Consider the following 27,140-nt stretch of genomic DNA (forward strand, 5'->3'; position numbering starts at 1 on the left):
TATCAAATCGGCACCGAAGTATCGAATCAGGAGATACGTGTATATATATATACACACGAGATGGTGAATAAAGGATGTGAGCTGATTCTTGTTCTCGTACATTCAGCTCCATAAATATTTCATCAGTGACACTAGTTTCTTTTACATTAGTTTCCTCTTATAACACATGACAGGTTAAGTGATTACATAAATCCAGAGAGTATTATTGTTTGCATAGTGCATCCTTTGCATGAGCACTTGGATCGGTTTGAATGTCAGTATCAGAGATGAGTGTAAAGGGAGTTTGGTTCATCACGTCAGTGTCAAGGTTCAGGATGAGGGAAACATCAGGTCAACTTGTTTGCGCTGTTATATATAATAATATATTAGATATTGTTTTGTATTGTTCATTGATTTCCAATAATAAATATATACATACATTTACATAAAGCAGCATATTTGTCCACTCCCATGTTGATAAGAGGATTGAATACTTCACAAATCTCCCTTTTAAGGTTCATTTAAAACAAATAAAAAGATTGGTTTAATTTGCGATTAATCACAATTAAATATTTTAATTGATTGACAGCCCTAATCAGAATACTCTCCAATATTGATGTCACAATATGGCTAATGTTTACAACAATCAGCTGGAAAATAAAAACAGTTTGATGTTCAGTTGAACTCTTCACACATGTATTTCTTTAATATAATTTCGATCAAAATCAATAATGTTAAAGTCAGAATTATAACATGTTATCATCATATAATCAGAATATGATTCCATTTAAGGACAGTGAATTGTAATATTGAGTCATCAGTCATCAGTCCGGCTTTGACTCCTGATATAAGATGATAATTTATCTAATGTGGTGACGCTGCAGCATGTCTCGGCCTCGGTGCGTTTGTCACGCTCACCCTGACGTCCCAGCATCGGATGAAAAATAGATTTCTGCCACACAGTTTCCAATCTGCCAAACCCCCCCAAAAAGCGATGTCTGCAGCCGTCCGAGCACGGTGTAATCCCTCTGTGGACACGACGATTACCCCCAGTCCATAATCCCAACCCCCCCGCTGCTGATTTATACAGAGAGAGAGACACAGTTTCTGTTTTTCTTCTCATTCTTTCAGTTCAGTCTGTCCTGATTCCTCTCAGAGAAACAGATGGCGTCCATTGAATCTTTTCAATTTAATAAATCAACATTCAGTTTTCGGCCCTAAAGATTTCGGATGTTACTCTGCTGATTACAGCGTGTCTGAAGCGTAGAAACAGAAAAGGCGTAGAACGGACATTCCCATTCATATCAACGTAGCAGGATGGTCAGAGCGACCGTTGTGAGCGCCGTAGCGTAACCTCCGTATAAACTAAACCGATTGACAGCAAGTCGCGGACTCACTGTATTGCAGTAACGACTAAACGAACAGTGGAGTAGTAACGTAACGAAGCATAGAGAGTAAATTAGTAACTTTTAACAACTTTAAAGGTGTTCCAATCCGCGTACTTCTGTACTTACACTTACTACTTTGAGTGCATAAGTGCGTTCACACTGGGAAGTACGGCAAAATGCAGTGCACTCAAAGTACCCGGATGTTGTACTCTAACGGTCAGAGCGTTGAGTGTGGAACGCTGGACACTTTCCACACTCAACTGTCGCCATCTTGGCTACGTAGCGGAAGGGGCGGAGCCACGACCACTATTCAAACATACGTAGATAACAGAATAAAACAATACGTAAACATACCGGTGCATTTTCAGCCAACAGGAGGACACATCGTAGGCGACGACGTAGGAAACGTAATTTCCACTCTGCTTAAATTTTTTTCAGAAGATATTGTGGCGGGTAACGAGCCGCGGTCAAATGTTGCAATCGTCATTTCCGGTCAGTGCGCTGCAGAGTATTCGATTTGAGACGATCCTACCCCGTTGAAATTTACCCACTACTCAAGTGAGTACAGAGTGCACAAAGTGCACTACATTGAAGTGTACTTCTGGAAGTACGTGGATTGGAACACACTCAGTTGCTGCTAACTAGCTACGTAGCTATAGCATACTCAGCGGGGGATTTGATGGCTGCAGCAACTTCTTTCTCAACTGTTTTTCTTCTTTTAACGCACAGCGTAGCGGTTACAGCTAGAAAGAATCCACCTTGTGTAAAACTCTCCCGAGAGTTTGTATGTGTTCGTCAGATTTGATGTATTTACCTTCAGGTGTCCTGTATCTCTACACGTGTACGACGGTTGCATTTACAGTTCTGTGTGACATGTTGACGAGGGCTGGGACAACACACTTCTCTCCTGATTCAATACTTCGGTGCCGATTTGATACGTATTGCAAGTCAATATTATGATTTATTGCAATTTTTGTTAATGCTTTTAACACTAGACCACGGGGAAAAAGTTGAATCATACACTTCTAGGAACGTTTACTTTGGAAAACATCTAAATGAATCCAGTAGAAATGTTTGATTTGTATGTTTCAGCCTGTATGTAGTCAGAGATGGCAGGATGTGACATCATCTCAAAAGAAATCTAGTTGTAATCTTTGCAGAATATTATAGTCTGGGACTAAAAGCTCTGTGACTTCAGACACATTGTCACCAGAAGGGTGAATTATTCAGTTTTCTTTCCTGGGAATTAAAAGGAAAATTGAAAGTAGGCCTATTATTTTGTTATTTTCATTCTTTAAAAGTCTCTGAAACACTCTCTACATCTCTATTTTTAAGGTTTCAAGGTTGAGTATGAGTGAAGGATCTGAGTAGCACCACTGTATATTCTATATATATATATATATATATATATATATATATATATATATATATCCATATTTGTAACTTTTCCATAACCTCTTTCCCCTTGTTTCCATGTGAGTTTGGTTTACAGTGTGTTGCTGTCAACCTGCACTGCTTTGTGTGTTAGACGCTTTTACTGACAAAACAAGGTTTGAATTAGCGGCTTGAATCATCTGCGTGTTAAAGACTGACATACTTTAAGATATGATAAAGTTTTACTTCTTGAATTCAGCTTTAAAAACTCTTAAAGTGTTCCAGTTATACCGGCTTTCATTAGATGTCATTTAAAACGTTAAACCGGTGTTTGATCCACGCCGTCGACCTCTGCACACACACTCTGGGTGTGGTGTGTTCGTGCTCTACGTGTTATCCTGGGAGTTGTTAATGTGGTATATTCTGATAGCAACAGCAGTCTAAATAGGTGTGGTCTTTTATTAGACTTTAACAGAAGCTCTTGTGTCAGACGTGGCGGTCTAACTGGTTAATACGATCACAGAAAGGGCTGCTCTGTGATCCGTCACCGGGTCTCTGTGGAGGTGCCAGCTATCTGCCGACCGCCTTTTCATTTGATTTAATTTCTAGAAGTTGAAAATAACAAATGAACTGAAGACTATTATAGTCATGTGATCTTTAAGTCTTTATGTCATCCTGTGATTACGGCTGTAAATTGATTAAAATATTTAATCGCACATTTTTTATCTGTTCAAAATGTAACTTAAAGGGAGATTAGTCAAGTATTTAATACTCGTATCAACATGGGAGTGGACAAATATGCTGCTTTATGCAAATGTATGTATATATTTATTATTGTAAATCAATTAACACAAAACAATGACAGATATTGTTCAGAAACCCTCACAGGTACATATGTATATGTACTTACTTATGTATAATACAATATATAAATACATGAATAAATAAATATAAAAAATAAATAAATAGATAAATAAATAAATATAAAAAATAAAAATTGAAAGGAAAAATTAATAAATATAAACAAAATGGAAAATCAAAAATATATAATTAATAAGAATGGAGAAAAAAAATGGATGAATAAATGTAAAAAAAAGGAAAATGGAAATGATAAAAAAATAATAATAGATGGATAAATAAATATAAAAATAAAAATCAATAAAAATCAATAAAAAATTGTAAATCAATTAACAGCACAAAACAATGACAGATATTGTCCAGAAACCCTCCCAGGTACTGCATTTAGCATAAAACAATATGCTCCAATCATAACATGGCAAACTGCAGCCCAACAGGCAACAACAGCTGTCAGTGTGTCAGTGTGCTGACTTGTCTATGACTTGCCCGGAACTGCATGTGATTATCATAAAGTGGGCATGTCTGTAAAGGGGAGACTCGTGGGTACCCATAGAACCCATTTACATTCACTGATCTGGAGGTCAGAGGTCAAAGGACCCCTTTGACAGTTGTTCCATCGCCAAAATGTAGTGTAAGTTTGGAGCATTATTTAACCTCCTTCACGACAAGCTAGCATGACATGGATGGTACCGATAGATGCCTCAGGTTTTCTTGTTTCATATGATACCAGTATCTTTATTCTAGCTTTAAAACTGAGCTACTACAACCTTAAAATCACAAGCTGCGTTAAAGAAATTAGTGGCATTAAAATGAAGTTTGCGTTAATATTCTTGTGTGGACATAATTTGAACGTAAGCATCTAGATGATTATCTACTTTCTGTATTTTGCATTTGTTGGTTTTCATAATTTGAACGGGTTGATGTCGAGGCCTTTCTTGGCTACGATTATAGATGACCTCTTTATGCTCATTGTTGAACTCACAGCCGTCCTGCAGTGTGTAAGTCAGTCAGATGATCACTCACTGTTATCCTGAAGAAGTCGAGGGCTGAAACGCTGAGTATAAAATAATGAAAAGATGGCTGTTCTCCTCCTTCTCATGATTATCTGAGGGGCGATTCATCTTGTTTGATTGACTGAAATAAGTGTAAAACCTTATAGTTGTTTCCTTGTCTGCTCTCTCCACAAACCGCCAAAATAAAATACTTATTTACTGACAGCAAATCTGCGGCGGGTAGAGACAAATCAGCATGACCCGAGGCCGCGGCCGCCAGCTGTAACATGAAGTCTCTGTTCTCTAATAAAAACATGGCTTAGTCATGTGTTCAGTCCACAGTGTGTGCTGCAGGAGAAGCTCTCTGTGGTCATTGTTATGGATCATGGTTGGTACCGATGGATTCATCAGGTTTTCTAGTTTCATATGATACCAGTATCTTCACTCTAGCTTTATAACTGAGCCGCTACGACCTAGAAATCACATGCAAAAACTATCAGCTGAGTTCTGTTGTGGTTCCAACAGAGAACCAGTAGATCCAGACAGTCAGCCTCTGTTGTAACAGCAGTGCTGCTGTCAAACACAAACCTCTAACCCTGGAAACAGCTCGCTGCTGGTTTCACTGTAAAATGATCTCTTAACAGTCTCCCACAATTCCACAGAGGTCCCTTTTTATTGGACATCAATACGGTGCTGCGTTAAAGGTCGTCCTCCCCAGAGAACGCTCAGACTTGCAGCAGGGGGAAACCTGCCGCACCACAACCAGGCCTCAGCGATTCAGTCTGATGGGTTAACGCTCAGGTTCTAGGTCTCTTTATGATTTGTCTCGTCTCTTAACGGCACCCAGCAGCAGTCGTCTGACGTTTATAGCAGACGAATCCCACGGAGAGCTAAATCCATCAAACGCACAGCTTAGCGGTTACGGCTAGAAAGGATCCGTCTTGTGTAAAACTCTCCCGAGAGTTTGCATGTGTTTGCGAGAGTTCATGTATTTACCTTCTGCAGGTGTCCTGTATCTCTACACTTGTAGGACGGTTGCATTTGCAGTTCTGTGTGACATGTTGACTAGGGCTAGGACGAAACACCTATCTCCTGATTCAATTCTATCACGATACTCGGGTGCCGATTCAATATGTAGTGTGATTTTTGTTAACGTTTTTAACACTAGACCAAGGGGAAAAGTGGAATCATCCACTTCTAGGGACTTTTACTTTGGAGAATCTCTAAATGAATCCAGTAAAAATGTTTGATTTTCAGCATGTATGTAATCAGAGATGTCCTGAAGTCAAATATATCAGTCATTGTCAGGAATTATTTATTATCCAGCAACCCAGAAATCAAAGAATAAAGACATTTCCCTCACAGATTAGTGGTATTTTCTTTTAATTTATAAGGGTCATGTAATGTTTTATACTTCTGGTGAATATAATCCAATCAATCTTATTTCCATAGATGTATTTTGTATATACAGTTCCCTTTGTTAACACCTTATTTTGAAAACCAGACGTAGTTACTACTTCCTGTAACTTCTCCAAGGTGGTCTCTAGCTCTCCCGTCAGCTCCGTTCTCTTTATCCATCCATGGTCAGCTCCATCGGGGCCGTTTCAATGCAGAGAACATAAATGTCAGTATCTGGGTGCTCTACAGTCGTAGCGTCGGCCCATTTGACCACGGAGACGAGAGCGACGGCCGGCGGCTCGACTGCCACGTTACCGCGATACGATAACGTTTCCTGTCCGTGACAGAGTTAGCATGCAGCTTTAGCTCTGCTCTGTGTAGCTCTGCTTTTCCTGTCAATGTGTGAAACCCAAAGTGTTTCCATCCTTTACTGGATGTGTAGTGTTTACCACGCTGGATTTAACATGTGAGGGTGCAGGTCGTATCCACGCTGACCCTCCAACGTTTTAGACTTTCTGAGGTTTGTTTTGGTTGACGGATACGGAACGGATATGACGTCACGTTACTCAGACTACCACAATAAAAGAGGTTATTTCCTTCTTCCTCCACATAGACTTAAATGAAGCAGATATATCCATTCTGGCATTAAAAAATATATTTTTAAAAATCATAAAAAACGTTGGTGATACATAGGTGAACCAATTTTTTTCCCACCTCTAGTTGTTACTGTGTTTTTATGCTGCAAAAAGAATTTCCTCTTGCGGGACAATAAAGATCTGAACTGAGAAAATCCAAGGTTCTCAGTGGTAGAAGAAGTATAAATAGTAAAGTACTAATACCACACCGTGAAAATACTCCACTACGAGTAAAAGCCCTGAATTCAAAACCTTACTGTAGTAAAAGTATGTAATCAGATAAATGTACTTAAAGTAGTCTACATTAAAAGTATGGATGTGTCAGTAAGATGTTCCCTGTATTGTCCTGCTGAGGGGAACATGGATGTCAACAGTAATACTTCAGTCTGGACCGACGTTCCCGTACGGCACGCTGCTGCTGCGGCTAAAACACCACATTTATCCAGTTATTCTGAAGAGAGAAGAAACAATGAGACAGACGAGGGAACTTGGTATTTTTAGGTCTTACGTTTGGAGCTATTTTCAGTCATCAAAGGGTGTTACATAACATTTGATGATATCAGTGAAAAATCTTTGTGTTTGAGCCTTTTTATGTTCAGTGCTTTTGGCCGACGCCTCCTCAGCAGAGTGTCCGTTATGTTACAGCGTGTAGTGGAACATGCATGATGTTACGTATGGTGGTGTGAGACGCTGTGAACCTGCCTGCTGTATTTTCTGATGGTGTTGTTGTGTAGTCGGAGCAGAGTCGGTCTGAAGCTGCACGCAGACGAGATTACAGAGTGGAGTTTCTGCAGCAGCTTCACGTGGCACTGAGACATGTTGGGCTTTTACTTTGAAAGAGCTGAGCTGAGGGAAGAATACTTCCTGACTATATTCAATTACCTTTACTTAAGTTTCCTGTGTGTTTGTCATCCTGATTTGTACTCACAGATAAGAAGTCGGTTTATTCACAGTACTCTGAAGTGTGAATTTATCTTTTTAAATAAAGATAAATTATCTTTTTTTACTGAGAAACAAAGCAGAGCGAAAAGGAAACGCCTTTCCCTTTTGTGTTTGATGATATTGTGTTTATTGGACGCACTACTGTTGAAACGTTAGTAATCAGCTCTTATATTGATGATGTTCTTCTTTCCTTCAATAATAACTATTCTAACAGAGATCAAAACAGATTAATTCAGACACCAAATGTTTTATTTACATGTGAAATACTTTGAATGAAATGATTCAAACTTGTCCCCACAGTGTTGCATGATGGGAGAATACTAGGGGTGGGAAAAGAAATTGATTCACCTATGTATCGTGATTTTGAAATAGATGTTTTAATGCCAGAATGGATATATTTGCTTCATCTGAGTCTATGTGGAGGTAGAAGGAAGTTACCGCTTTTATTGTTGTAGTCTGAGTAACGTGACGTCATATCCGTTCCGTATCCATCAACCAAAACAAACCTCAGAGAGTCTAAAACGTTGGAGGGTCGTCGTGGATACGACCTGCACCCTCACATGTTAAATCCAGCGTGGTAAACACTACACATCCAGTAAAGGATGGAAACACTTTGGGTTTCACACATTGACAGGAAAAGCAGAGCTAGACATCCCGGCTAAAGCTGCATGCTAACTCTGTCACGGACAGGAAACGTTATCGTATCGCGGTCAACGTTGCAGTCGAGTCGCCGGCTGTTGCTCTCGTCTCCGTGGTCAAATGGGCCGACGCTACGACTGTAGAGCACCCAGATACTGACATTTATGTTAAATGCATTCAAACGGCCAAATGGTTATTTGCATATAAACACACAATTCAAATGATTAGGAAATAAATAATTGTTTTTTTTTAATTCAAATATTTGCTTTGATTAAAAAACTCTTGGCATTAGTAGTTCTTATTATTTTGTATAATATATAATTAGATATTCTAAGCTGCTTAGAGCTAGTGTTAGGAAGTTAAAAAGGTCATATTTCCCTCTATAATATCTATTTTATATTGCTGTGAAAACATCTCCTTCAAACAACTGGATTTATTCACCAAGTCTCTCACCAAAAAACTTTTATAATTAATATTCGATTAATTGTGCAGTCCCACTTTTTACAAGGTAAAAGCATCAAAGACCATTCAGACATGTAGAGCAGTCCTCTCACACATCTGACTGTAGTGAACGTCCTCTGTCAGTGTGTTTATATGCATTTAAAAAATCAAGTTGCACATCTATGTTGTATCTATACACTCACACTTACTTTTCTTTGCCTTTTTAAAACACTTTGTGTTTGAGCTTTTGCTCTATGAATAAAGCTGCCTTGCGTATGGTTAAATAAATACATTGTAAGTTAAAGCTTGAGGAGCACGAGTCCACTCACAGCGCTACGGTCTGAAGGCTGATCAGGTTTAAAGGCCGGTAGCTGCAACGATCGCCAGCGAGGAGCTGTTGAAGTGCTGATCCTGATGGTTTATGGGAAAACATCTGTGCCGGCCGGCGGTCAGCTGCTACGCGGCGAGCCAAAGAAAGCCTTGGTTATTTTAGATCTCCGCTGTCTGTGAGACCTCCTCAGAATTGTTGCGTCCCAAAATAAAATAGCATGTTGGATGTGACCGCTGGGCTGGAGGCGTCTTATAATATTGGCTTCATATAGACTCAGTGGGGTCGTTACTGCAGGGACACGCTGGTAATATCAGTCAATCAATCGATCGATCCATCAGGATTTATTGTCCTCTGAGGATGTGTTCAGTTTAATAACTTTTACACTCGTCATGATCATTTTTATCTTAATGACAATTGACTAATAATTAACATTATTTACAAAATAAAGATAAAAACAAACGTCAACAAAACAGGAGGACCAGGTGGGATAAACCTTTCTTCATATTGTCTTTATGTTTATATAAAATAATAATAAATAAATAAATACATACTAATACTAATAATAAATCTAACCTGTAATAAAGAAACATTAATTAAATAAATAAAGTAAAACTAAAATAAATAAATAGATACTTATTATAATATAACATATTACTAATAATAAACCTAACCTATAATAAAATACATGAATAAAATAAAAAATAGAATAAATAAATACATATTATAATATGATATATTACTAATAATAAACCTAAGCTATAATACAATTAAATATTGAATAAGTAAAATTAAAATAAAGTAAATAAATACACACATATACAGCATATAATATATTACTAATAATAAATCTAACCTATAATAAAGTAAAATATTAAATAAGTAAATTAAAAATAAATTAAATAAATACACACCTATAGATATACAATATATAACATATTGCTAATAATAAACCTAACCTATAATAAATGGAATTATTAAATTAATAAAATATAAATAAATTACACAAATACACACCTATACATATATACTATATTACTAATAATAAACCTAACCTATGATAAAATGAAATATTAAATAAAATAACGTAAACAAATACACACCTAAACATATACCGTGTATAACATATTGCTAATAATAAACCTAACATATAATAAAATATGAACTAAATTAAATACTAATAAATTAAATAAATACCACCCATAGATATGCAGTATATAACATATTACTAATATAGACCTCATAAATAAATCATTAATTGAATAAATAAAGTAAAAATATAATGGATAAATACATAATTATTATTATATAATATACTACTAATAATAATCCTAACCTCTAATAAAAGGAAATATTAAATAAATACAATAAAAATAAAGTGAATAAATAAGAAATGTAGCCTCTTATTTAGTCCTACAATATTTCTGACAAACAAATGAAAAACGTGTAGGATTATTTCAACCTTTTTTTCTGATATAAATAATCCAGTTCCTTTAGAAACAAGTGTAATTTATGTTGATTCTGTCTCATGAAACTGACAGTGATTTCTAGGAAATATCTGAAACTGAGCTGTAGTGTGGACAACATGTGGTTTATGACCCCCCCCCTGTTTATGAAGCGTTACCCCACATTTAGGAGGTAAGTGTTTCTTATGAAGCTCAGGTTTGTTTATCTTGTTCCTTGATGACACAGAGGTCGAGTCCTGTTTGTTGTTGTTGTTGTTGTAGTAGTATCTGCTCTCCTAACGTAACCTGATGAATGTTAGAACAGCTGAGACTGACCTTTAATGACCCCCCCCAGCACTGAGAGTCGCTGTCAATCCTTCCCTCAGGACAGACTCACTCTGTCTGCTCTCTTATGATTTATGGTCTAAAACAATGTGCTGCTGCTGATATCTTTTATCAAGACGACTCAGTCAGAGTAACTACACAAACGCTGTTGACGCTGCTCGTGACGTATGCCTGCAGGAGAGCTCGCCACATCTTTCCCACCCCCATGAGCACAATCTTCAAGTGTTCCCGTGCAAATAAGGACGGAGGGAGATAAAAAGCCACGATCCGTGTTTGTCCACTTTCTGATTTGACAAAAAAATCCCCCAAAAATACTTGACAAAAAAAATATATAAATATATATTTCACAAAAAAAAAATTGGACAAAAAACAATACGAAAAAAAATTCATGACAAAAACAAATATGTAAAGAATTGACAAAAAAATATTTAACAAAAGAAATTTGAACAAAAAAACGAAAACAATATTTAACAAAAAACAAATCGGAAAAAGTGCTTGACAAATAATTTGATAAAAAAAATCTAAATTTTTTTTTTGCGAAAAACAATTCTTAACAAAAATATCAGAAATTGTTTTTACAAAAAAATTGTTATAAAAAAATCCGAAAAAACACTTAACAAACCCGACATTTTTTTTTGCCAAAACATTGTGCCAAAAAAAAATTGTGCCAAAAAAATGTGCCAAACAAATTGTGCCAAAAACAATTGTCCCAAAAAAATATTTGACAAAAGAAAATCCGAAAAAAGTTCTTGACAAAAAAAAAATCCGAAAAAAATTGACAAAAAAATATTTGATAAAAAAACAAATTCCCCAAAAATATTTAACAAAAAAAATCCGAAAAAAGTTCTTGACAAAAAAAAATCTGAAAAAATCTTTGACAAAAAAAAATCTGAAATAAATACTTAACAAATATTTTGCAAAAAATATTTGATAAAAAGAAAATCCCCCCCAAAGAAAAAAAAAATTTGACAAAAAACAATATGAAAAAAAATCTGGAAAAAATTGACAAAATATTTAACAAAAGAAATTTGACAAAAAAAAACCCAAAACAATATTTGACAAAAAAAAAAATCGGAAAAAGTGCTTGACAAAAAAAAAAACGGAAAAAAATATTTGGCAAAAAGAAATCCGAAAAACAATTCTTGACAAAAATGTCAGAATTTTTTTTTTTTACAAAAAAAATTGTTATGAAAAAAATCAGAAAAAACTAATGGACAAACAAACCTGAACATTTTTTTACCAAAAAAATTTGACAAAAAAAATTGTGCCAAAAAAATATTTGACAAAAGAATCCGAAAAATTATTTGACAAAAAAATATTTGATAAAAAACAAATTCCCAAAACGTATTTAATAAAAATAATCCGAAAAACGTTCTTGACTAAAAAAAAATCTGAAAAAAATACTTGACAAAAAAAAATCACCACCCCCCCCCCAAAAAAAAAATGTTGACAAAAAATTATACCAAAAACAATTCATGACAAAAAAAATCCAAAAACATTTTGACGAAAAAAAAAATCTGAAAAAAATGTTGACAAGAAACAAAATAAAAAAAAAAAATATTTCACAACAGAAAATCCGAAAAAAGTACTTGACAAAATAAATCCGAAAAAAATACTTGACAAAAAAAATCCGAAAAGAATTACTTGACAAAAAGTCAGAAAATTTTTTTTACAAAAAAATATTTGATTAAAAAAACGAATTCCCAAAAAATATTTAACAAAAAAAATTAGAAAAAAGTTTTGACAAAAAAAAAATCCGAAATAAATACTTTAGAAAAAATGTGAGAAAGGAAATCCGAAAAAAAATCACCACCCACCCCCCAAAAAAAGTTGGACAAAAAACGATACCAAAAAAATTCATGACAAAAAAAATCCAAAAACATTTTGACGAAAAAAAAATCAGAAAAACATGTTGACAAGAAACAAAATCCAAAACCAATATTTCACAAAAAAAAAATCAGAAAAAAGTACTTGACAAAATAATGAATTGACAAAAAAAGTCAGAAAAAAATTTGACAAACAAATATTTGATAAAAAAACGAATTCCCCAAAAAATATTTAACAAAAAAAATCAGAAGAAAATTCTTGACACAAAAAAAAATCCGAAAAAATATTTGACAAAAAAAAAATCTGCAATAAATACTTTACAAAAAATGTGAGAAAAAAAATCCGAAAAAAATATTTAACAAAAGAAATTTGACAAAAAAAAAATATTTAAAAAGAAAAAACGGAAAAAAGTGCTTGACAAAAAAAAATCTGAAAAAAATATTTGGCAATAAAAAATTCCGAAATAAATACTTGACAAAAAATTTGACAAAAAAAATCTGAAAATCTTTTTTTTTACAAAAGTTTTTTTTATTAAAAAATACCGTAAAAACTCCTTAAAAAACAAACCTGAAAGTTTTTTTTTGCCAAAAAAATATTTGCCAAAAAAAATTGTGCCAAGAAAAATTTGATTAAAAAAAAACAAATTCCCCAAAAATATTTAACAAAAAAATCCGAAAAAAGTTCTTGACAAAAAAGAAAATCAGAAAAAATATTTGACAAAAAAAAAAAAAAAAATCTGAAATAAATACTTTACAAAGGAATTTGACAAAGAAAATCTGAAAAAAATACTTGACAAAAACAATCCCCCCCCCCAAAAAAAATTGATCAGGAAACAATACGAAAAAAAATTCATGAAAAAAAAAATCTGAAAATATTTTGACGAAAAAAAAATCTGAAAAAATTGTTGATAAGAAACAAAATCCGAAAACAATATTTTACAAAAAAAAAGTTCCAAAAGAAATTTGACAAAAAAATATTTAACAAAACAAATATGAAAAATGCTTGATAAATATGTACAATACTACAAAATTAAATATGTATTTGTGATATTTTATTTCATTTTTTAGATATTTTATTATTTTTTTTCAAGAAGATTATGCACACAGTTTATTGATGTGTTAATGCTGATTTCCGTTTATATGAAAGAAATATAAAATGATAGTAATCAACATTCACAAATAATATAAAAGATATAGGATTGTATTTTGAGTTTGGAACTGTATCAAAATAAAATAAATAATTTAATTAAATACAATTTTTAAATAAATGTGTATATATTAAATAAAAGACACATCAAATAAATAATAATAGGAAGACAACTGAGATAAGGCAGGAACATTGATTTCTACCTTTATCCCCCATTTCCTTATCTTGCTGTTTCAATGTGTAGATCTTTTCTGTTTTCTTGAGTCCCCAAAAAAAACATGTTCATATTTCCATCTTTGCATTAACAGCTTTCATTGATGTGATCAGCTTTACAGTTACATTTTAAACATTTTATAAAAAAATAGAGTGTTGAAACGTCTTGCCGTATCGTTCAACAAAAACACGCCTGTTTAATGCCACCTTGAACATCATTCAAAATCCGTTGAATTTGCTGTCGGAGTGAGACCTCTTTGGTTTGATAAAGACGTGCTTCTGGTCCACTGTCGTTTCAGATATCCAGGAATTTTACGAAGTGACCTTATTGGACAGTCAGAGATGGGTGGAGTCCTCCAAGGCGGCGGACCCCATGGCGCCCGTCCACCTGTGGGACTTCTCCAGCCTTCAAAGCACAACGGTGACCTCGGACACTCTGCCCAGCCTTAGCACCAGCATCGAGGTAAGAATCACGCGTCAACTCACCTGTCACAGTTCAGACAAGGTCATCCAGGTGAGTGATGGCTGTGGGTCAGTGACAGGAAGTAAACACTGAAATGGTCTGCTGTCTCCGTCTGAACTGGTCTGCTCTGGTTAATGTTGTCTTTCTTGTTTTCTTAAAAATAGAGACTATTAAAAATAGATCACACCTTTCAAAACATTACAAGCTGATGACTGAAGGTGCTTTTCTTCTCACCACAGTCTGTTTGATATAAACCTCTTCAGGCTCCTGGGTGGATTTCAGTAGTTTATATTGGAACATTTTATCTGAACAACCAATGTGGAAACACACCTGTGTTGTCCAGGTGCTTTGAGTCATTTAAATTATTATCATATCATTTTTAGATATCATAGTTCAACAAATGATATTTTAATGTTTAAATCTACAGTATAATCAGCGCTGCCTTTTGTAGCGCTGCCTTTACGTAACGCTGTTTTACGTAACGCTGCTTTACGTAACGCTGCTTTACGTAACGCTGTTTTACGTAACGATGCTTTACGTAACGATGCTTTACGTAACGCTGTTTTACGTAACGCTGTTTTACGTAACGATGCTTTACGTAGCGCTGCTTTACGTAACGCTGCTTTACGTAGCGCTGCTTTACGTAGCGCTGCTTTACGTAATGCTGTTTTACATAACGATGCTTTACGTTACACTGTTTTACGTAACGATGCTTTACGTAACGCTGCTTTACGTAACGCTGTTTTACGTTACGCTGTTTTACGTAACGATGCTTTACGTAACGCTGTTTTACGTAACGATGCTTTACGTTACGCTGTTTTACGTAACGATGCTTTACGTAACGCTGTTTTACGTAACGCTGTTTTACTTAACGATGCTTTACGTAACGCTGTTTTACGTAACGCTGTTTTACGTAACGCTGTTTTACGTGTCAGCTGTTGAGGATTAGTGGTTGTCTTCATGTTTTATCAGCTGTAGTTAATTGACATTAATTCACTACAATGCTTTTCTGCTCAGAGGGAAGATTAGAGGTCAGAACAGGAGAGTCGTGTAGCGTTTACATCTACACAGGGATGACCACGTGTTTATTTCTGAAGGAAAAACATAACTTAACTGTAATCACGAAGTCTAGAATGTAAAAAGTAGGGCTGTCAATCGATTTAAAATAGGTCATCACGATTAATCGCACATTTTTTATCTGTTCAAAATGTTCCTTAAAGGGAGATTTGTCAAGTATTTAATCCTCTTATCAACATGGGAGTGGACAAATATGCTGCTTTATGCAAATGTATGTATATATTTATTATTTTAAATCAATTAACAACACAAAACAATGACAGATATTGATCCAGAAACCCTCACAGGTACTGCATTTAGCATAAAACAATATGCTCACATCATAACATGGCAAACTGCAGCCCAACAGGCAACAACAGCTGTCAGTGTGTCAGTGTGCTGACTTGACTATGACTTGCCCCAAACTGCATGTGATTATCATAAAGTGGGCATGTCTGTAAAGGGGAGACTCGTGGGTACCCATAGAACCCATTTACATTCACTGATCTGGAGGTCAGAGGTCAAGGGACCCCTTTGAAAATGGCATGACAGTTTTTTCTCACCAAAATTTAGTGTAGTTTTGGAGCGTTATTTAACCTCCTTCACTACAAGCTAGTATGACATGGTTGGTACCGATGGATTCATCAGGTTTACTAGTTTCATATGATGCCAGCATTGGACTTTTCTTCTGCCTTTCTTTTGGACATTTTCTGGACTATGGTTGGACTTTTTTTCTGACATTTGTGGACAATTTTCAGACATTTTTCAGAGTTCTTCCGGACATTTTTTGGACATTTCTCCAGACTAAAAACCTCAAACATATACATATCTGGAGGTCAGAGGTCAAGGGACCCCTTTGAAAATGGCCATGCCAGTTTTTCCTCGCTAAAATTTAGTGCAACTTTGGATTTTGGCGTTGTTTGGCCTCCTTAGCGACGAGCTAGTATGACATGGTTGGTACCGATGGATTAATCAGGTTTTCTAGTTTCATATGATACCAGTATTTTCACTCTAGCTTTAAGACTGAGCCCACTACAACCTAAAAATCACAAGTTGTGTTAGAGAAATTATTGGCGTTAATGCTTTATTATTGCTTTAACTTCGACAGCCCTAATTCTGGCAAATTAAAAAGTAGTTCTGAAAGCATCACGGCACTAAATCCAGCTTGTATTGCATTAGTAAAAAACAATATCATAACGTGATTAACATAATATTATGTTTGTTTATAAACGGACGAAGGGAGCCACTAGTGTCTGACAGGCGGTGAGCCGAGGCCGACAGCATGAAGATCACGTTTCAGTAGAGGAGGCTGCATTAAAGCGTTGAAGAAATTAGCGGCGTTAACGCGTTATCGCATTAACGTTGAGAGCCCTAGTAAGAACATGAGAGGAACAGACTGTGTAAAAGTAAAGATGATCAGTTTGAGATGATGAAATCAAAGCGATCTGTTGTCTATGGTCAGCAGAGGAGACTCTCTCTTACTTTCAGTTCTCTGCAATCTCACGTGTTCAGAGCAGTTTATGGGATTAGCCAGATTTTGGAAAATAATCCACAAAATGTAATTTTCTGGTCCTGGTATGAAATTGATTTTAAAGCTAAAGTTTGCGGAGGCAACAGCAGTAAACAGCTGGTGTCTGGAACAGCAAAATGAACTGGATATAAGCTATGATGTATTATTACCAGACAGATAAAGAGGATCAAAACAGACCTTTTTTATATATATATATATTTATCCTAAAGTTCTGCGTTTTAGGGAGGTTTACAAATGCTCAAAGTCAGATTCAGCAAACCCTTTTTCATATTTAATTTTACGTAATTTTTATAACACATTTAACCTCCTTCAGCAGACACAGAAAATATAAAAATAACATGAAGACAGCAAACACATTTATCATGCAGGACTTCTCTCATATTAAACTGACAGTTAAAGTTTCTAAAATCAAGTTTTGTTTGAATGTGTGACAGAAATCAGTTCTCGTAACCATTTAGAAACGAGGTGGCGTCGGCTTGTACTATTATCTGACAGCGCTGCATGTTCCTGCAGACTGCTGGACTCAGAACGCACAATATAGAGACCTCTAAAAAGTTTGTGTTTTACTCTCTGTTGACTTCATCAAGTTCCCAAAACAAAGACAAAACGCTGAGTTGGCTGCAGTTCAGTCACTCTTTAGTTTCAGCCCATCGTACAGTACTCAGGTTTGGGTCAAAGGTCAACTGTTTGACCTGTTTGGAGTGCCAGATGAGTGGGGTTCATGTTATGTTATGTATTCAACCACACGAGACTCGTGGGTTGGCAGTGTTGAAATATATCTAGGGGACGTAGTAGATGTACGACGACGGGACTGGTAGGTGACGAAGGGATGTAAACAACGAAGAAGGGGTATAGTTTGCGTCAATGGGATGTAAAGAATGACAAAGGGACGTAGCTGGCGATGACGAGACGAATAGTTGGCAACGACGGGGCGTAACTGGCGGCGACTGGATGATGAGGCGTAGTTGACGATGATGGGACATAGTAGGTGATGACGGGACGTAAACAGCGACGAAGTGACGTAGTTGACAACGACGTCGGGACGTAAACAGTGACGGGATGTAGGCGATGGAACGCAGGTGACAATGAGGGACGTTAACAACGACTGGATGTAGGCGGCTCGACATAGCGGACGATGATGGGATGTAGGTAACGTAGGTGATGATGACAGGACCTAGATATGTAGTGTAGAGTTACTTGCGCTCGCATGATTGCAGCGTGAAACCAGAACTAACTGGATCAAATGTAAACAGTGTCACAAAAACAAGAACAATGGTTCGGACTTTCAGGTTTGAAAAGGCCCCTCAGACTCTTAAGAATGAGTCGGTGCAGGTAACGAGGAAACTGGATTCACTCCAGAAACTGTGAAACTGTGTTTAACTGTTTGTTTTCTGCTGTAACTCCACCCGTCTGGCACTGAAACAGGCTCAAAACTAACCAGATCCAGTTTGAGCCCGGTGTGTCTGTTTGCATTGAACTCCTTCTCTTTCTTTCCTCTTTCTCTGATTGTAAACAAACCTCGTCACTCGTAGGACTCCCCCCTCCTAAATGAAATCCTGCACACGCTGGCGCAGGCCAAACGCCCGCCCGGCCCTGACGGACAAGTAAGTACTGGACGCCTGCTGTTGGTGGGAGGGGGTGTCGGTGTCGTCCACCCTCGCCGCATGTCCCATCCAGTCCTCATGTGCTTTGGTTCATCGGAGAGGGGCGGGGGGGTTTCTGGGTCCAGGGTCAGGGGTCAGGTTGGCCCAGATGGCCTCAAGGTGTCGCTGTAGTTCATTCACACTGACATAAAGGTGGAGTCTGAAAGAGAAACCAGAGAGTTGTTGTGGAAGCAGCAGGAAAGAGACGACTAAACGTGTCATTCTGAAATCAAACAGGGCTCAGCTTTAAAGTCAAACGCTCAGAACGATGCCTGCCATTTCCTTATTTAGTTTTTATTGTTGTAGGATTTGTTGTATTTCTGTACAACTATAACATTTAGAAAATGTGGAAACTTTCACAGAGAATCTGATTTATTTTCAGAAAAGCGAAGAGTGATAAAACTGAGATAACTTTATTTTATTTTATTTTGTGCTGTTTCAGTAACGGCTCTCTGTAGGAACTGAACGACAGACTTACATAGAATGAAGATCTTTAAACAGGCAAAAAAACAAAACAAATGATAACTGAAGGGTCGCTCTCCATGGTGAGAATCCACAGAAGACCTGGAGGATCTAATATTTCAACAAGACAAAAGAAACGTTTTATCTAGGGCTGTCAATCAATTAAAATATTTAATCTTGATTAAGAGCACACGTATAGTTGGCGACGACGGGACGTAGCTGATGACAACGGGACGTATAATTGGCGACGACGGGACATACAGCAGTTGGTGACGACGGGACGTAGTTGCCAGCGACGGAATGTAGCTGACGGCGACGGGACGTATAGTTTGTGACGACGGGACGTACAGTAGTTGGCGATGATGGGACGTAGCTGACAGCAACGGGACGTATAGTTGGCAGCGACGGAATGTAGCTGACGGTGACGGGACGTATAGTTGGTGATGACGGGACATACAGTAGTTGGCGACAATGGGATGTACAGTAGTTGGCGATGATGGGACGTAGCTGACAGCAACGGGACGTATAGTTGGTGACGACGGGACATACAGGAGTTGGTGGCGACGGGACGTAGTTGATGACGGGACGTAGCTGACAGCAACGGGACGTATAGTTGGTGACGACGGGACGTACAGTATGACATGGTCGGTACCGATGGATTCATCAGGTTTTTTAGTTTCATATGATGCTAGTATCTTCACTCTAGCTTTAAAACTGAGCTGCTACGACCTAAAAATCTTAATTTGCGTTAAAGAAATCAGTGCCGTTAAAATGATTTTGCGTTAACGTGTTATCGCGTTAACTTTGACAGCCCTAATAATATCATCTGTGAATAAAATAACTTCTAACCATTGAATGCCCCTTTAAGGACAAAACATAGAGATCTGAATAAACAGAGCTTAAAGGAAGTATATATATGTTTTGATTTGAGGTTTGGTAAACGGTTCTTGCCGTCACTAAGTAGTTCTCAGACAGATGTGACTATCTAGACTTCATTCTGCCAGAGGTGCATTAGGTTCATTTAGACGTCATTATATTTAGATCGTCTCTCAGAATCGTTTTGTTCCAGCTGCTTCTTGCTGCTCACTGGTTTTATATTAATTCATTAGTAATAATAAAAAGACTCGGCTAAATTGAGAAGAAGCTCAGCGACACATTCAGGTAGTTTGTGCTGGGTTCAGGGGTCATGGTTCATTGTGCTTCATTCATTTTGGTTCATGTTGTCGGGTCTGAACAGTACACCTCCTGTCCTTTATGTATAGATACATGCTTGTTCCACAATATCAGAGAAAATAATCCTCACGCCTGAAGCATTAAATAAATGTTTAAATCAATCAAAGAGCACACACGATCAAATCTATGTACATCTACAGATTCAACATTCCCATCAAAACATTTAAACAGTTTATCAGTAAAACACCACCGTTCTCTCTCTCAACTTTAACCGTTGGAGCAGCAGGTGTTTGATATTAATTCACTTCATTGTTTTATTGTCTTTAAAGGGACATTCTGCGGTTGATCCTTTATTAAATTCTACCAAAGAGCTCTATTCTATTCACCTTGTTGTGTTCTCACTTCCGTTTAGAGCAGAAGTGCCATTATTTTAGCTTAGCGTCGCCCGTCGCCAGTGTTAACGCATCGATGGTTATCATCTTTTACTTGCCAAAAAGCTGTTTTTCAGCCTTAAAAAAGCTGTTACGTTTTAATGTTTTTTAGGCGAGAAAGCGACCATTTAGATTTCCAATATTTGAAATTTGCACCGATGTTTTGGAAGCTGCTGTCTGTGTGAGACCAGCCGGTCAGCGTACTAAAGCTCACGTCAACAGTGTTTTACTGTCACTGCTAGAAGGAGTAGACACAGGTCCACACTGCAGGGTTACCCACTGGCTACTGAAAACTATAACAATAAAGTTAAACCAATCTGACCGGCCGGTGTACTGATATGCTTCTCGTAGCTCCTCATAGCGGAGTCATCTAAACCATGAGAAACTGTCTCTGGTAAAACCATCCGATCGCCGCAGTGTAGCTGCTTCATAGCACTGCTGGCGCTAAACAGGAAGAACAAACACAATATTGCGTTCGAACCGGAAGTGAAGAAAATGGGCGTAGCTACATACGGTGAATTAGTTTCTGCAAAATCAGCATTTGAATCCGTCACAGTGGATCATTTCAGCTTAAAGTTTCGTCAAAGTTAGTTTAAATTTGTCTTTCTTTTGCCCCAAAATGTGTACCTAATATGAAAAAATATGCATAACAAACATAGTAAATACCTCAGCCTCTCACACCTCCACACATCCAACGACTTCATCATTATATACAAGACAACAAATCCACATTAACTCGAGACAATTCAGAGCCCCCTAAATACACGACACCTCCCCAACACTCAGCTTCAGTCTTCAGGCCAGTTTTAGGGGCCGTTTCTAGAAGGTAACCCGCAAATTGCAAAATCTGATCTGAGTTCTGCAAAAACTCTTAGAACTTGCTGCCTGACCCCCTCTCCTAAACTTAACCATTCAAGATCAATGCCTAACCTTCACCATCTCGCAAGAGTTTCCCCAACTCCCCTTCTAGAGCATTGCCGTGGTAAACACAAACCCATTTAGGCAAAGCAGCATAAATCCTACACACTGTTCCTTTTAAGAACAGAAGGATCATTTAGGAACATGATTTATAGTTGGTGGAATAAATGCAAAGATCCTTTAACTGACTAACTTTATGCTACAGGAGCTTTAACCCAGCTGAATGTTTGTATAGACAGACCCTAACCAGTCCCCTGACTCTGAGACCCCCCCACATAAACACAGCACCTCCCTCCTCATCATCAAGTTAACTCTGAAGGTTTTTGGGGGTTCCCCTCCGAGGGACTGGAGCTGTACTGGTGTTCAGGAACTTCATGGTGGTGGTTCATATGGATTTCAGTTCTGGTTTAATGTGCAGGTTGCAGTTCATACGCGGTTCCTGTTTGTGTTTTCATGTTGTTGTTTTTTTTTAACGGGGCATCATCGCATCTGTTCATGTTTTAAGTTGTTTAGTAGAAATAAGTGAATGTGAAATGGAGTTGTGATGACTCTGGTGTCCGGAGGAGGAGGAGGAGGAGGAGGAGGAGGAGGAGGAGGAGAAGAAGGAGAAGAAGGAGTATTTCTACCAGCTACAGGTTGTTCAGGAGGATATTTAATAACGCTGTGACACTTGTAATGCAAATTATCACTATGAGGCTTTTAGCTGTGAACAAACATCGTCCACAACTTAAAGCTCTGGGATGTTCTGCAGCTCACAGGAACATCTGGAGGATTCATCTCTCACATTTTATAACAGTCGAGTGTTTTGATTTAAACTTCTATTAGTTTATTTTGATGTTTGGCAGCTGATTACAGGACACCTGGTTGAAGCATCATTAGAATGGAAGATAACATAAAATAAATAATATAATGTAGGGCTGCATCATTATGGCCAAAATCATGATCACGATTATTTATCACAATAATTCACGGATTTTAGCAACAAATTTATAATTTCTCTCATCGCCCTGTCGGGGATTCTTTCACAACAATGACCCGCTAGCTGTACATTATCCCGCTTATTACACGGCTACTTACTGAAGAAATCAATCAATAATTTGACACAAAAACGGTCCTCCAGAGTCCGACATCAGAGCTGCGCCCATAGCAACGGTCTGTTATGCGTAGCAACGGTCTGTTATACATAGCAACGGTCTGTTATACGTAGCAACGGTCTGCTATACGTAGCAACGGTCTGCTATACGTAGCAATGTTCTGCTATAAACGGTCTGCTATACATAGAAACGGTCTGCTATACATAGCAACGGTCTGCTATACGTAGCAACGGTCTGCTATAAATGGTCTGCTATACGTAGCAACGGTCTGCTATACGTAGCAACGGTCTGTTATACGTAGCAACGGTCTGTTATACATAGCAACGGTCTGCTATACGTAGCAACGGTCTGCTATACGTAGTAACGTCTGCTATACGTAGCAACGGTCTGCTATACGTAGCAACGGTCTGCTATACGTAGTAACGGTCTGTTATACGTAGTAACGTCTGTTATACATAGCAACGGTCTGCTATACGTAGCAACGGTCTGCTATACGTAGTAACGTCTGCTATACGTAGCAACGGTCTGCTATTTTATATTGATGTGAAAACATCTCCTACAAACAACTGGAGTTATTCAAGTTTCTCTCCAAAAACTTAATTTTACGAGATTACATTTGAACGCATCATGATAACGTTGTAATTAACCTTCGCCCAACAGTCATTTTGTTGAGCAGACTGTGAACGCCTCATAATAATAACTTAATGGCACCCCCGTTAACGTTAGTAGCTCCGTTATTTATCCAGTCAGGACTGTGCTGCTAACGGCTGCTAACGGCTAACGGCTAACGTTACTAACTCTCCTCCTGTTGATTTAAACACAGATTTGTTGTTCAGGGTCGTTTTATCAGGGAAAAGGTGGTATGTGAGCCATGCTCATTTTTGCCTTGTTGTTGGAAGCCCAAATCGTGATCGTGATTAATATTCGATTAATTGTGCAGCCCTAATATAATGCATAAAATAGATACAAAATATGTAATCACATTTGTATCTTCTATTAGTGTGGATATGATGTATGACAGAATGCAGATAAGTCCAGTTATCATTTTCATGTTAGAAAATACATAATTACTGAAAAAGAAATGAACTCCACTGAGAGATGGATAACAGTCAGCGGAGTCCGTAATGTGAAGTTGACTTCAGACAGTCCATTTCCTACGTTTGCACGCACACAGGAAGTGGGGTTGAACAACGTGTCTCTATGCACTGTAGTAACCTGGAGGGTCTGCTGGTCGTCTGGCGTCTTCACAGTCCCGATGAGACTCCTGGGAATCACTGCGCCCGTCCAAGAAATAGTTCCAGCTCGTAGAAAAACACAACTTTGTCTTTTTAAAACAGGTGGAACGACGTCATCCTGTTTACGCATCTTTCTTTTTCTTTTGATTTTGTTTAGTGTGTAAAACGCCGGTTTGCATCACTTCCTGCAGAGCGCTAAATCTTTTATAAGGAGGCGTGACACGCCATATGATGACACACATGAGGACGGGCGGCCACATGACAGATTCATGGAACTGTAAAATATTCATACTTTGTGATTCCCACCCGCCCACGCTGCCTCTTCTCCTGCTGCTGCGGCGATGCACACTCCTCTTCCTCCTCCTCCTCGGCCATTTGGTGTTGAGTCATACATGTAACAACAAGCAGTCAAGTGTGTTTTTAAAGTGACGTTCTCTGAGTTTAGAACAAAAGCTGAAGCAGGGTCTTGTTGTGTGATGAAACTGAAGACGTCAGCGGCGCCTTCACGTGTTGCTCACTTGGTATATATTTGTGAAGAGTTTGTGGTCTGATGTTCAGTAGGACGCCTCGACGCTGAAATCATTTGTCAATTAATTAGCTGATTAGCTGATTACTGTTCCAGCCTCTCAAGACGTAAGAATTTGATGCTTTTCTTTGTCTTCTGTCACAGTAAACTGAATATTTTAAGGTTTTAGACAAAGCTAGTGACTTGAATATGGTTTTAAGATAACTGTGTTGGGACATTAAACTGTTTTCCTGGTTGTTTGATTTATCGAAAACATAATTGGCAAATTAAACAATAATGAAATTAAGTAGAAATAGTCCTGTACATTTGTATTAATATTCTACTCAATAATAGATGATATTTCAATGCAACGTAGAGATTGAAGTAGAGGATGAGAGCTTTACAACATGTTTAATCATGGAATATAGATATTTTAGTGTAAAGGTTATTATGGTAAAGCTAAATTAATTTTTTTCTGTGGTCTCTGTTGTGTAGTTCAGTTTATTTTGAATTTTTTCAGTCTTTTAATTTGCTTTCTTTATGCTCATTATTTAGTTAAATGTGTTATTTTTAATAACATATTTATATATATATAAAAACACATCATAAAGAACAGGTATTTTAATGTTGCCTTCACTTGCTGTTGGAATATACAGATGTTTATGATTGAAGGTCCACGAACAACTCAATTAAATAGCAAACAGGACTGGGCAAATGGGAGATGCACTAATGTCGTCTACATTACTGAGATGACACATTGAGAAAAACATAACACAACTCGTTTATTATTCCCAAAACGCTGCTGTAGTACTCCATATAATACATGATGTCATTTAGTTATTACAGTTTTATAGAGGACTTTTTTTTAAAAGTGTGAGTCTAACATAAAATTGGCTTTTTAGTTACAAGAGTAATTGTACTTAATTACCTCCTCCTTTGGTTGTTACTGCTCAGGATGAGTGTAAAGAGGATTTCCCACAGCTCGTAAACGCAGCTTCAGGGGTTCAGTGAGTCCTGCTCCCGCTGAGCTCCGGATACCGGGAGGATGGAGGAGGACCGGGGGATGGAGGAGAAGGACCGGGGGAGGGAGGAGAAGGACCGGGGGATGGAGGAGGAGGACCGGTGAATGGAGGAAGACCGGGGAGGGAGGAGGAGGACCGGTGGAGGGAGGAGGACCGGGGGAGGGGGGAGGTGGCTCTCCGGTGAGCACACACTCAGTCTCCGGTAGATAGTGTCTGTCGGTCGGTCGGTGTGTGTGAACGTGACGTTATTAATGAAGACAGAGACTTAATGAAACGGTGAAACTGCCTGGCTGGAGCTGGCGCAGCAGGACGGGGGACTCGATGAGATGCCTGTGTTGTTCCTGGGCTTTACTCCCGGCTGGGAACGATGGACTGCATCTGTATTGTCACAACTAAGGTAACCTGAAAGACCTCCATTAAATACCAACACACAAACACTGTAGACGGCGAGTTCACTCACTTGTGAGTCTGTGTTCAAATCGGCGTACATCCCATCCACCAAACAACACTTATGTCATTACAAAATCTACTTCTCTGGGAACTGTTCGCTGTTCAACCCAACGGTCTTCATCCCACCAATGGAGGCTGGAGATGAATTTTGGCGATGACATTTAAAAAAGTTAAGTTTGTAGGTAAATGCAGTAAATCATTACGGATGATATCACTGCCGAATTGAAAAAGACCACTGTCGACATATGAAGACTGATATCTTGTGATCTAATGTGATGCGTTTCTTTACGGACAAGTGAAGAATTGTTAATATGTGATATTTCTTAATGCTAGTTTGGCGTAGCGTTTGTCTTTCCTGCTGCTTCACTTGATTACACTGCTAATATGTCTCCTTTTTCTAACGTTTCTGTCGCCACTACAGAAACGTTAGATAACTGTTTAAATAAGCTAATGTTGTTTGACATCTCTGACCAATAACTTAGTCTAAACTGCCTTTGTATTGATTACTGATACTTTATGTTGTTATTAATGATGAAAAGCTCAGCACCTTTTTGCTCCTCTTATTTGAAGTCACCTGATCAACCTTTGAGTTAGTAATGTTGTGTATAATGTGATGTCATCTCTCTGTGGCTGCTGTGCATCTTTAGTACTGAAGGAGGAAAAGTCCATCTTTCACCTCCCACACATTATTTCAGGTCAGGTGGGCGCCCTTGTGCCTCCGTATCATCCAGGAGGCTGCTGGTAGTATTCCATGATGGATGCACTCCTGGAAAAACTTTAGAGTAGTTTCTCAGATCTTGGAAATCTGAGATGAGGGAAAGGCTGTGTTCAGGTCTGCAGTGAGTTCAGATGGTTTTTAATGGTTAAAGGTGTTTTCACTGGATGATCGTCTTAGCGGATATGATCCAAGAAACGTCCACCCAAAATCATTTTTGTTATATTAATATATTGGTTAGTAAGGGAAACGGTTCTTCCGTTTTCTCTCTTCACGGTTAGATGTTTGAATAAATCAATTCACTGTCAACCATGTTTTAATCAATCACAGTCCATTGACATATTTTAACGTAATAAATATATTTTTACCGTCCCGTAACATAAATATTTTTTTATCGTCAGGTAACAAATGTTTTTTTTTACCGTTTACTTATGTTACATGATGGTAAAAAATATGTATCCTATTTTCTTACCATCTTCTAACATAAATAAT

General features: G+C 37.6%; 1 protein-coding gene across 29 annotated transcripts in view; it reads left to right on the forward strand.

Moving 5' to 3' along the window:
* The window catches only part of dlg1b (discs large MAGUK scaffold protein 1b), a 142,989-nt gene that overhangs the window by 18,764 nt on the left and 97,085 nt on the right, over positions 1–27,140 (forward strand). For 14 of the 29 annotated variants that reach the window (XM_074649934.1, XM_074649935.1, XM_074649945.1 and 11 more), the window contains exons 3-4: positions 14,250–14,413; positions 18,533–18,604. In XM_074649934.1, coding sequence (XP_074506035.1) covers positions 14,250–14,413; positions 18,533–18,604 — 236 coding nt within the window. Of the gene's footprint in view, positions 1–14,249; positions 14,414–18,532; positions 18,605–25,628; positions 25,881–27,140 lie in introns of those variants that run through there. The other 15 variants (XM_074649940.1, XM_074649942.1, XM_074649950.1 and 12 more) reach the window with 2 other exon arrangements.

This window comes from Sebastes fasciatus, chromosome 11, assembly GCF_043250625.1.
Source record: "Sebastes fasciatus isolate fSebFas1 chromosome 11, fSebFas1.pri, whole genome shotgun sequence".
NCBI classification, from domain to species: domain Eukaryota; kingdom Metazoa; phylum Chordata; class Actinopteri; order Perciformes; family Sebastidae; genus Sebastes; species Sebastes fasciatus.